The sequence below is a fragment of the Gopherus flavomarginatus genome, chromosome 3 (assembly GCF_025201925.1).
Source record: "Gopherus flavomarginatus isolate rGopFla2 chromosome 3, rGopFla2.mat.asm, whole genome shotgun sequence".
NCBI lineage: Eukaryota > Metazoa > Chordata > Testudines > Testudinidae > Gopherus > Gopherus flavomarginatus.
In genome coordinates, this window is record NC_066619.1 from 107,810,061 (window position 1) to 107,823,502 (window position 13,442).

A 13,442-nucleotide genomic window follows, 5' to 3' on the forward strand; every position below is an offset into this window, starting at 1 on the left:
CAGATCCTCTAACACCAAATAAATTTGCCCTCCCAATTCAGTTATATTTTGTAAAGGAGGAAAATTTAATATATTTTTTCTTTATTCTTTTTTATATTAGTGTAATTGTCATTTAGAAAAAAGTGTTTCCAGTGAGAACTAGAGGGTACGAGAACAAGAAAATAAAATGGGCTACAAAATGACACTAGTTAGTCTGAATGCAAAAAGAGCACAAATAATGAAAAGCATAAATTTTGAAAATGAGTTCAGCGCCTTTTTAAGTTTCCTTGTTTGTTCTTTAAAGTAAACTGTGATTAACTATTTATTTGAAAGAGCATCTAGAGTAAGCTGACAATAACGTTTGAATTTTGATGAATATGTACCAAGTTTATTATCTGCCAATACTCAAGTTAATTATCTGCCAATACTGTACTACCATTTTCTTTGAAATTCAAATCTGCTCATTGAAAATTATATTTAAGCATTAGTTTCAGAGAGAACTACCGACTGAGTTACATAGTTTGTTGCTCCCATGAAACAGTTGCATGTGCGCTTTACATCTTCATTCAGTTCCATCAGCAATCCTCGGAAAAATATAATTATTGGGTATTTTTACAATAAAGGAATGTTTTAATAGGACATTTCCTTTTGACAGTTTTGCCACAATTTTTTTTAAATTTCCCCTACAATCATGCAATAACTAGTATGCATTTAGGCCCTGTTTCTGCAAAAACCTCTCCATAGGCTGCCAGTATACACAGTCCTACTGAATTGGGACTACTCATATATATAAATGTAAACACAGGCGTAAATCTTTTCTGGATTGGGGCCTTACAGATCTACTAGCTACTCCATCATAAACTGTGGAAATTCCACAAATATTTGACACTGGTTTACCTGGATAATTTCAGAATTAAATTTGGATTCCAGATGTGCTGCTCTCTCTGCCTCAATATTTTCTTCCAATTTCTTCACTCTCACAGTAGCTGCCTAAAAATATGAAAAATATTTATATTCCCAAAAGACAGATATTAACTTAAAGAATCCTACACCTTGAAAATCTTTTTTTAAAATCATAGTCCTATTTAGGTAAACACTATTTTATTATACTAGTTCAGATGACTAGGAATCCACACTCCCTTCTGTTGCTAGGCTATTTTGGTTTTTATCCTTGTTACATGTTTATTTAAAAAAATATATAGACACAGATATCAAAAGAATGGAATTTAGCCAAATTCACCAAAAACTAAAAAAAACCAACCCACACCCAGTGATGATAAATTATTATTTTTCTATTTCTATTTCTTTTTAATTACTGTGTTCCATACAAAAAAATTAATGCAATATTAATATTGAGAAATGAGGCACTCAGAAGTCAAATAATGACCAGATAAGACTGAAAGCTCAACATTCTGTATTACACCTCTACTTCGATATAACACTGTCCTCGGGAACCAAAAAAATCTTACTGCACTATAGGTGAAACTGTGTTATATTGAACATACTTTGATCCACCGGAGTGCACAACCCCGCCTCCCCTGGAGCACTGCTTTACCGTGTTATATCCCAATTCGTGTTACATCAGGTCACGTTATATTGAGGTAAAGGTGTACTAAGAAATTGCCAATTGAACACAATATAATACAGTTCAGACAGAGAATTGCAGTATAGAATGTACAATCTTCATTTTAGTGATGAGATCGTTAAGACACTATGATTTGTTTGGGAGGGACTATGGTTAATGTCTGGGTCGACAGAAAAGAGACTTTGGTGCTAATCAAGAGGCTATAAATAAACTGATATGTTATTACCAACAAAACACAACTTCTTTGCCTCGGGATGTTATGAAGCCTATATAATATTTCTAAAGTGCTATCTAACTGTAAAGTATTATTAGGGCTTGGGTCCTTGTCCTATGATCATTCTCCTAGGCTTTAGCAGGGAGAAGAGGAAGTGGATAACTTGTTTAGCAAATATCCTGGCTGGTTTACAGCCATTTTGATTAACTATCTCACTTTGCAATTGAACCTGTGCACAAATGAGCAGCACATCTATGCTGAATGTTATTGTTCAAATGTTAATGTGATTTTCTATTGCACTTGTGCCTGAGTACAATTTCAAATGTTCACGACTTTATTTCTAATAAATTTCCTCCCAATATTTAGCAAGGCACATACAACTCAATATTAACTATGTCCATACCAAATTTATGTAGCTTCCTGGAAGATGGGGGGGGGGGAGCGAAATTGACATTTAAAAAGGAACATAGACATATAGCAGGGAGGAAGAGGGAGGTGAATGTTATGTATATTTTTAGCCCTTGTGTGACAAAAAACCAAAACAAACAAAACAAAACAAAAACCTGAAGAATTCTCTCAAAAATCACCACCATCCACAGGGTATCAAGCCTGCCAAGCCAATGCATGATAATCTATTTGATAGGACACTTAAAAGTCAATGTAATTAGGTCAGACTAAAAAATAATAATAATAATGAAAGTTGGAGGGATATTTCCATTTACAGCCCATACTCCTAGAGGAGTCTCAGCATCTAATGGCCATGTCATGGGATATTTTTTTTAACCTTATAAGAGACCCCCATAGTTCAGTTAACTATGATTTGGCAGCTTCCAACACATGAAATATTGAGGATTCACCATACTTTTGTGTAAAAACCAAATATAATGAAATTTATGAACTGACAATTCTGTTTCTCATACAAGAAGAGTAAATACACATTTCCCACCACGACTGTTTGTTAAACAGCATTCCCACCCAGTTTTTTAGCACCTGTACACATCACAAGTCTTTATTCACAGACTGCTGTTTATTTCCCAAGAAATCTCCTTTCCAGACCAAACACTGCTAAGTCGAAATGGAAATAAAAGGCACAATTCCAGAAAAACTTTCTGGGCCAGACAAATCCCTGGTGTAATTAGTTTGCTTAATATGTGTGCAATACTATGTATAAGAATGACCATTTGGTATTATTATTGCTGCCACAATTACAACAAGTCTTGCACAAAGTACCGTATGTCATGTAAGGTGTCAATGGAAAAGTTATGATTTGCTAAGTATGTTTATCTGGTTTATATGTATGTATCATCTTTGTATTGAAGTTATGAATATTGGCTATGTACTTGTACCTTATGCATATGATGTATTCCTGGATGACACTCCCGAGACAGGATTTACATCAAGGCTAGACAGCTATGTGTTGATGGCCCATCAAAGACACTCAGCTTGCATAAAGGTCCATTGAAGAAACTCATTCTGTCCAGACAGCCTCAGACACCCAGAAACCAATGGCCGCCTCTATGAGTCAAAGCACGTAAGTACATGTGACCTGAGACTCCACCTTCTCCCAGTAATTTTCCATACTCACGTGACTCTGGATTCCCTCTTGGGACAGTATCTGTCAATGCACATGGGCTGTGGGCTTTGTTTGGGACAGTAAATTTCCATGCACATGGCAGAGGATATAAAAAGGCACCTGAAACATCTCCATTTTGTCTTCATTTTCTGCTTTATTGCTCTGGACTGGATTTCTAACAAAGAAGCTTTAAACAAGGAGTGATGACCCCCAATCTGTTTGGATGATTCCACAGAGGCTTTTCCAAACCAGCAGTTTATTCCATCACTCCTACAAACCTGATATAAGGACTTTGCAAATCACTTTTATGTATATGATTCCTTAACCATTTATAACTCTTTTCTTCTATTAACAAGTCTTTAGTTAGCTGATGGAGGATTGGCTAACAATGTGATATTTGGGTAAATATTTGGGTATATATATTAATCTGGGTAAATGTGTCTGATCCCTTGGGATTCGAAAGAACCTCACATATGGTGAAATAGATTGTTAATAACCTATCACTGTATCAGATTGGGTTTCCCGGATGAGAACCAAGAGCTGGAATGCCTAAGGGGGACTGTTTTTGGCTTCTGGTTCAGTGTGGTACTGCAGAAGCTAGATTGTTACTGGATTGGTGAATCTAATTACACAATAAATCACCAGTTTGGGGGACTATCTTCCCTATTTCTTGCAGTCTTCCCTGAGTGTGGCATTTTCAGTGTGGCCTATCCTAGGCATGCAATCACAGTGTGTCTTAAGATACACACAAATTTTAGAACAGAAATGAGGATCAGCCAAGTTTTCTATTTAAATTTTTGGTGGCCACTTCATGCACCTGACTTCACTAGGATTCCAGGTAGGTGCAAAGATCCACAACACAGAACTCATTTCAGGATAGGGGCCTAAAAATGTAGTTCTATATAAAAGGCTATTTTTTATCATTGATCCTCTACAATCTTTCCTTTGTTTTTAGTAGAGATCTCATTTTGTTGTCCCTACCCATGAACTACAATTAAAAAATACATAATTAGGCCATCTCCACTGAATGATGCACCTCTGTTTTAGAATCATGTTTAAAATATGGCTATTAGTTGAAATCTCATTTAGAAATTATCACATCTGAAGTGGAAGTCAAACTCAAACAGCTTAATGGGACTAAATCAGGGGCCTCAGATAATCTCTATCTGAGAATATTAAAAGGAGTGGCACATGAAATTGCAAGACCAATAGCAAGGATTTTTAATGAATCTGTAAATTCAAGGGTCATATCTTATGACTGGAGAATTGCTAATATACTTCCTATTCTTAAGAAAGAGGGGAAAAAAGGATCCAGGAAACTACAGGCCTGTTAGTTTGACTTTGTCAAGGTTCCTCCCCTACTCTGAACTTTAGGGTACAGATGTGGGGACCTGCATGGACACTTCTAAGCTTAATTACTAGCTTAGATCTGGTAACACTGCCACCATCCAGAAATTTCAGTGTCTGGAACACTTCCTGTTCCCACCAAAACCTTCCCCTCCCTGGGCAGCCTTGAGAGGCTTTCACCAAGTTCCTGGTGAACACCGATCCAACCCCTTGGATCTTAATAGAAGGAGAATTTAACTATCCCCACCTCCTTTCCCCCCACCAGTTCCTGGTGAGTCCAGATCCAAACCCCTTGGATCTTAAAACAAGGAAAAAATCAATCAGATTCTTAAAAAGAAAGCTTTTAATTAAAGCAAGAAAGGTAAAAATCATCTCTGTAAAATCAGGATGGAAAATACTTTACAGGGTAATCAGATTCATATAGCCCAGAGGAACCCCCTCTAGCCTTAGGTTCAAAGTTACAGCAAACAGAGGTAAAGTCCTCTCAGCAAAAAGGAACATTTTACAAGTTGAGAAAACAAAAATAAGACTAACACGCCTTGCCTGGCTAATTACTTACAAGTTTGAAACATGAGACTGATTCAGAAAGATTTGGAGAGCCTGGATTGACGTCTGGTCCCTCTTAGTCCCAAGAGCAAAAAACTCCCTAAACAAAGAGCACAAACAAAGACTTCCCTCCACTAAGATTTGAAATTATCTTGTTCCCCCATTGGTCCTCTGGTCAGGTGTCAGCCAGGTTTACTGAGCTTCTTAACCCTTTACAGGTAAAAGTGATATTAACCCTTAACTATCTGTTTATGACAGACTTCAATTTCATGCAAGGTCTTGGAACAAATTTTGAAAGAGAAAGTAGTTAAGGACATAGAGATGAATAGTAACTTGGATAAAATACAACATGGTTTTAAAAGGTAGATTGTGCCAGACTAACCTGATTTCTTTTGAGAAGATAACTGATTATTTAGATAAAGGACATGCAATAGATCTAATCAACTTGGATTTCATTAAGGCATTTGATACAATTCCACATGGGAAATTAGTTAAGTTGGAGAAGATGGGGATAAATATGAAAATTGAAAGGTGGAGGACGAACTGGTTAAAGTGACAACTACCACAGGTCATACTGAAAGGTGAATTGTCAGGCAGGTTACTAGGGCAGTTCTTCAGGCATTGGTCCTAGGACCAATCTTATTTAACGTTTTTATTACTGACCTTGACACACAAAATGATAGTGCACTAATAAAATTTGCAGATGAGACAAAGTTGGGAGGTATTGTTAATACAGAGGAGGATTGGAATATCATACAAGAAGATCTGGATGACCTTGTAAACTGGAGTAATAGAGAAGGGATGAAATTTAATAGCGCAAAGTCATATATTTAGGGACCAACAAGAATTTTGCTGTAAGCTGGGGATTTATCAGTGGGAAGCAATAGAGGAGGAGAAAGACCTGGGCGTATTGGTTGATCAGAGGATGACTATGAGTTGTCAGTGTGATGAGGCTGTGAAAAAGGCTAATGCATCAGAAGGGGTATTTCCAGTAGAGAAAGGAAAAAGTGTTAGTACCATTATACAAGGCACTGGTGAGACCTCTGAATACTGTGTGCAGTTCTGGTGTCCCATGTTTCAGAAAGATGGATTTAAACTGGAATCAGTGCAGAGAAGGGCTACTAGGGTGATCCAAGGAATGGAAAACCTACCTTATGACAGGAGACTGAAGGAGCTTGGTTTTTTCAGCCCAACCAAAAGAAGACTGAGGAGAGATACGATTACTCTCTATAAATTCATCAGAGGGACAAATACCAAAGAGGGAGAGGAGTTATTTAAGTTAAGTGACAATATGAACACAAGAACAAATGGATATAAACTGGCCATCAACAAGTTTAGGCTCGAAATTAGGCAAAGGTTTCTAACCATCAGAGGAGTGAAGTTCTGGAACAGTGGGGACAAAATATCTAACTGGCTTCAAGACTGAACCTGAAAAGTTTATGGAGGGGATGGTATAATGGGACTGCCTACAATGGCATGTGGCCCATCGGCGACTACCAGTAGCAAAAATCCCCAACGGCCAGAGACGAGACACTAGATGGGGAGGGCTCTGAATTACTACAGAGAATTTTCCTACGTATCTGCCTGGTGGGTCTTGCCCATGTGCTCAGGGTCTAACTGATCGCCATATCTGGGGTCAGGAAGGAATTTTCCTCTGGTCAGATTGGCAGAGACCCTGTGGGGAGGAGAGGTTCGCCTTCCTCTACAGCATGGGGCACGGGTCACTCGCAGGTTTAAACTAACGTAAATTGTGAATTCTCTGTAACTTGAAGTCTTTAAATCATGATTTGAGGACTTTTGTAACTAAGCCAGAGATTAGGGGTCTATTATAGGAGTGGGTGGGTGAGATTCTCTGGCCTGCAATGTGCAGGAAGTCAGACTAGATGATTACGATGGCCCCTTCTGACCTTAAAGTCTATGAGAATATAACAAATTGACAAAACAAAGTAAACTCCATGTAATCTATCAATCATTTTCAATGAAAAATGAATCATTAAAGCACAAATGTATACCACAAACAAAAAAAATTTTTTTTTCAAACAAACTATAAAAATAATTGCAAAGTTGTCTGTTAGATTATGCTTGCTATTTTCTAACTAATGACTCTCTGTCACATATCCAGAAGAGGGCACTAAAGGAACGTTCAGATGCAATCAAAAAAAAAAAAAAAAAAAAGTCCTCACTGCATTCCAAAAATAATAAAATAGAAATAGGTTGAAAGTCTCTCTTATTTATATTTTAACCCTCTATATAAAAGCAGTTTTAAAAGTTACTGCCATAATCAGGCCTTTCTCCCTCAAATATACAACTTGCCAAATGCTCATTAAAGTAAGATACTTTTCTTTATTTCTATCATTTCCTTCAACAACATTGCAAATTACAAAGAGAGCTGTAAGTAAATAATTGCTCTCGCTTTTATGAACAACCTATTCCCACTTGTTTAATTCATTCAGAGATACCATAATTTCCTTACTGGAAAAAAAAAATCACAGTAACTTCTATGGAATGAAGAATCACTGAATACAGATGAAGAAGCAACAGACTAGTTAAAAGTAATGTGGAAACCAAGAATGATTTTCCCTTTTTCTGGCTCTATTGCTTCCACTTAGGTTACAATCCAGCTATGAGCTATGCACCAGCAGATCTCTGCTTCAGCACTGAAGTCAATGGGGGCTCCACAATGGTACAGGGATATGTTCATGTAGATAAACTGTGGATTTTAGGTTCTGCTCTATGTACCAATGTAACTATTTTGGTTAGATGAGTGATTTTTTTTAAACCAAAATACATTAACTAGTACAGCTCCCAGCGTGGAGTATAAAGATGCCTATACTGGTATAGCTTATTCCCATACATTTAGGGTTTTCAAAATGACATAGTTAAAGCAATACAGAAATTGTGTGTAGACAAGCTTTTAGGGCTAGATCCAAAATAGGGACTTCAGCTCAGCATTCCAACACCTAACATCCAGGCACCCTGTTGCATAGTGGTATCCACAGCCCAGTGTTAGGAACCCAGGCTTTCTATACAATGCATGGGGACCGTTAGGATCCTAAGAATGGGATTCACAGAAGCCAGCAAGCTAAGCAGGGGAGATGCCCAAGTTAACAGGCAAGATAGACAGACTAACACCCAGTTTGAGGATCCCTGTAGGGCTTAGGCGAGAGCTGGGCATCTAGGCATCAGAACTTAGATGATAGTGTACAAGCCAAGATGTAAGAATTTAGGTGCCTACAGGGTTAGATGGGGGTTTTGAGGCAGGAGCGGTGGAAGCTTCCTCCAAGTGTGTGTGGGGGCCACTGGTGCGCGAACCGAGGTCCCATCCACCTGCACCGACCCTTTCCTGAGGACCCACCCTTGCACTGTCCCCTCCTCCGAACATCTGGCCCCCCCACTTCCTCTTCTCCACCCACTCTCCCCCAACCCCTTGTTCACCCTTATGGCCAGTAAAAAGTGGGAGGGCATTTCCAGTGCAGCGAGGGATGCTGATGCTGCTTTGATAGTGGCCTTGGTCCAGTCTTAGATTAGAATTAGGGCTGTCAATTAATTGCAGTTAGCTCAAGCGATTAATTCAAAACAAATTAACTCAAAAATTAATTGCAATTTTAATCACACTGTTAAACAATAATATTAATTTAAATTATAAAATATTTGTGGATTTTTTTCTACATTTCAATTATATTGATTTCAATTATAACACAAAATACAAAGTATACAATGTGCCATTATTTTCTAATAGTATTTTTCAATCCACCTCATACAAATACTATAGTGCAATCTCTATCTTTTAAAAGTTCAATTTACAAATGTAGATTTTTTTAAAATTATTATGTTATGGCAGTCTCAGATGATGACCAAATATATGTTGTTCAATTTAAGAACGCTTTCATTGCAGATCTGACAAAATGCAACGAAAGTACCAGTATGAGATTTCTAAAGACAGCTTCAGCACTTGACCCAAGGTTAAAGAATCTGAAGTGCCTTCCAAAATCTGAGATGGATGTGGCGTGGAACATTCTGTCAGAAGTCTTAAAAGAGCAACATTCCAATTCAGAAACTACAGAACCTGAACCACCCCGCCAAAAAAACAAACAAACAGTCTTCTGATGGTGGCATCTAACTGATATAATGAAAATAAACATGCATGAATCCACATTGCTTTGGATTGTTATCGAGCAGCACAGGTCCTCAGCATGGAAGCTGTTCTCACTTTCCAGTGACACTGCAAATAAGAAGCAGGCAGCATCATCTCCCGTAAACGTACGCAAATTTGTTTATCTTAGCGATTGGTTGACAAGAAATAGGACTGAGTGGACTTGTAGGCTCTAAAGTTTTATATTGTTTGATTTTTGAGTGCAATTATGTAATAAAAAAATCTACATTTGTAAGCTGCACTTTCACGATAAAGAGATTGCGCTACGGTACTTGTATGAGGTGAACTGAAAAATACTATTTCCTTTTTACAGTGCAAATATTTGTAATAGAAAAATATAAAGGAGCATTGTAGACTTTGTATTCTGTGTTATAATTGAAATCAATACAATTGAAAATGTAGAAAGCATCCAAATATATTTAAATAAATTGTATTCTATTATTAACAGTGCAATTAATCACTTGTTTTAATCTCATGATTAATTGCTATTAATTTTTTAATTGTTTGACAGCCCTAATTAGAACAACTGAATACGAGCACGCTGTATGCTGCCAAAATTTTGCTGACAACACTGATGACAGAAGGGAGGTAGCAATTTTCAAAAGCTTTTATCACAGCCAATCTGGAATGGAATTTCATGGGACAAAGAAAAGGCACTTCTCTTTATGAATTTCAAATACTTGCTGCAAACAATGACGGTGTTATAGTGTCTCTAGAAGAGGTCACAAGAAACTTTTATAATAGAAACAACCAAAATATCAGTATCACTACCCAGCTCCTGCTATACTTGTATTATATTACATATAATAGCCTATGTTGATCTTCTAAGTTGTAATGTAAATTTACCTCTGATTTCTTTCTTCATAGGTCTCTCCTTCACTTCTGGCTACAAAGCAGGATCCCTTTCATTTTGCCAGTGATGGATAAGACAACGCCACTCCATATAAGAGGGCAGGAAGTCAGACAGGCATGATAAAGCAAGTGTTCTAGCCTGAATGCTGGAACACTGATATCTGATAAGGCTGGAGTAGGGTGCTATTTTTGTTAGTTTGTACATAGGAAGAAACTGATGGGCTTGTAGACCTTTTAGTTAATTGCTTGGTGAAGGAGATACAGGATTGGGGCACCTGCTGGCTTGAAGGGGGGGGTAAGAGGAAGAGGAACACTGCTGCCTTTGTCCAAGTCAGAGTCCTACAGAACCAGGGCCAGCTCCAGGCACCAGCCCAGCAAGCAGGTGCTTGGGGCGGCCAAAGGGAAGGGGCGGCACGTCAGGCTCTTTGGCGGCAATTCGGCAGCGGGTCCCTCGGTCCCCCTCGGAGGGAAGGACTGGCTGCTGAATTACCGCAGAAGAAGAAAGCGGTGCGTTGGAGCTGCCACTAATTGCGATCACGGCTTTTCTTCTTTTTTTTCCCCCCTTCCATTGCTTGGGGCTGCAAAAACCCTGGAGCCAGCCCTGTACAGAACCACTGATGCTGCTCCTCTACCAACCAAGCCAGCAAAAGCCCTGAGGCCTTCACCTCCATGGAGCCATCTGGCACAGCTGGCACTTCACTGATTAGGGAACTCAGTAAGGGGAAGCAGTCTATCACAGCCCCTGGAAACCTTTACCACCCCTCCCATTCAACACGTTATAGAAATTCTTCAACAGCCCATGATTTCTGTGACTATAATTATAAGGTTCAGCAAGATACTGTGTGAGTTAGAGCCATCAGTGGGTGAATAACATTTGCATGCTTTTCTTAAAATAATACCAAAATAGATGATTATTTATTATTCGGAGCACTGAGCTCATTCCTCACACTACCGCTTTGAGCCCTTTTCCATCCAGTGTTCCAGTCCCACAGTAGACTAGACTCTGACTACACAACAAGTTAGTTGTGTTGGTTTACTGGGCTTCTCAGTAAAATACAGAACAGGTAGGTCATGTTCCATCTTAAATGAAAGTCAAGCATGAACAATTCACGAGTTATACAAAATGATACAACATTAATTCGAGAAATTGCCCCTGAATAGAATTCCAGGATTAATGTAATCTCATTAAATGGAGAACACAGAGACAAAAAACCCACTGAATCTGAACAGATGAGAAGTATTTACCTCAAGATCTTTTTTAAGTCTCTCCTCTCGTTCAGTACTGTATTCAAGTTCACTGGCCTGTCGCCGGAGAATGTCAGTGCAGTCATTATGTTCCAATTCCAGATCTTGTATTTTCTTATGCATATTTTGCAGTGCATTGTTCCGTTCCTGAAAACAATGTGCATTTTACTACAATACTTTATTTCAGTAAGCATAGTCAACAAAGAGAAGTACCATAGGAGGTAAAGACTGATGGATACATTTGTTTCCAGGTTCTGCCAGCAGGAGTCTCTCTATAGGCCCCCAATGGCAAGAAGTCCATCTGAAGCAGAGGATAAAGATACCAGTGATGCAAGCTGCCATAACACCCCAATCAACCTGGGGATCTGGAAATGGTCACCACTGTCCAAAAAGTGGTGCTAGTTAGAGAAAGGCATGGACAGGGCACCTGAAATATGAGCTAATTCAGCACGTCACCAAGGTAGACTCCAATGGAGGGGCTCCTATAGAATACCAGCTATAAGTTAAAGTGTGGTTCGATTCTGAAAAGTTACTGTAAAAGGTTCCATGTTTATCTTTCACTGGCTGAAGCTCAAATTTGCTCGGTTTACAAGTAAAAGGCGGGATAGACTGACAATATCCTGGACAAACCTGATGGAAGATAAACTTTTCTGAATTAGGTTGAATACCTTTGGTCTCATTGCATTAAAAAAAACAATGTATTATTGTAAATTGTTTGTAACTTTTCTAAGGATGTGACTAATCTAAATGTTAGGAATTTCAAATAACTATTTCACAATATATGTGAAGTGGGTTTCCTAGGAGGTAGTTGGGAGAAGCTAAACCCTGGGGAAGACACCCATTGTCTACTATTACCTACTACTGGAAATTCCAGATCAAAGACCCCTGGACTATATAAGTGATGGATTAAATTTTGTGCTTGTTCTGAGCTGAAGCTCTGATGAATTTGGAACCACAAGAAAACACTTTGGGGTGGGGGTTCTGAAGGATTGCTCCGGCCAGAGCCCATGTTAGGGTTGGGGTGATCTCTGGTATGCTTATTAGCATGCACATAGATTCTCTTACTGTTTTTAATATGTTTTCTCTGTAGTGTTTTTTACCTTCTGAATAAAAGAGGCTTGCACAGGAGGTGCTGTCTGGTACCTTACTTAGTTATTAGTCTCTGAAGAGAAAGTAAGCAGGCCTGCTTAGGCAGAATCTCTTGATGAGATATTACAGTATAGTCAGGAGCCTGTGCAGCCTGGAAGTATCCTGGTCTAAATGGAATGAGACATCTCCACTCAAGGGGGTTGGGGATGATGGCCAGAAGAACCAGAAGCCTAGTGTGGGGGCCCTTGCTGAATCATAGAGGGGGAATATAAATGCAGTTGCCCTGAACTGTGACAAAAAGGTTTTTGGTTTTTTTTCCCTAACTTCAGGCCCTGAAAACTGACTCTGAGATCTGAAAGTCAGACTGGGCTCTTTCCTTCTCACATACCACCAACGACAAAAGGTTCTGAGGGCAAAATTATCTCTTCATTTATTCCTGTGCACCTCTTCACAGGTTAGTACGAGTAAAACTGATTGAAATCTAATAAATAATTTGGTTTATGATAAATAAAAAGGCACAGACTCCAGCTTAGTCTCCTGTAGTTGTCTTGCCTCTGTCGGGCTAACAGAGTGAAGAGAAGCAAAAGTTTATTTTGTCACTAAACTCAAGCAACACAGATGTGTGGGGTAAGAAGGTACCCCTCCCCCACCCTTTTTTTTTTTAAACAAAGTGACTTTTCAAAGTAGACTCACAATTTAAACCCTCTTTCTGCAGAACGTCAGGGAGCGTGCAGTGTAAATACTACTTTGCCTTCTACCATTTTCTCCTGCTCTACAACATGGGTGGGGAGCACAATTCAAGCTCCAAGTTTGTACTAAAAAACCTAAAATCAAAACCATTGTGCAATTTTAGACTCTC

At 38.7% G+C, this 13,442-nt stretch overlaps 1 protein-coding gene across 11 annotated transcripts in view; it reads right to left on the reverse strand.

The window, feature by feature from the left end:
- CCDC171 (coiled-coil domain containing 171) overlaps positions 1-13,442 on the reverse strand; it is a 256,020-nt gene that overhangs the window by 212,935 nt on the left and 29,643 nt on the right. For all 11 annotated transcript variants that reach the window (XR_007773169.1, XM_050944127.1, XM_050944126.1 and 8 more), the window contains 2 exons: positions 11,495-11,641; positions 877-969 (listed from right to left, as the gene is read on the reverse strand). Coding sequence is in view for 10 of the 11 variants with exons in the window: in XM_050944127.1 (XP_050800084.1) it covers positions 877-969; positions 11,495-11,641 (240 nt within the window). In the remaining variant the exon portion in view is untranslated. The remainder of the gene's footprint in view (positions 1-876; positions 970-11,494; positions 11,642-13,442) is intronic.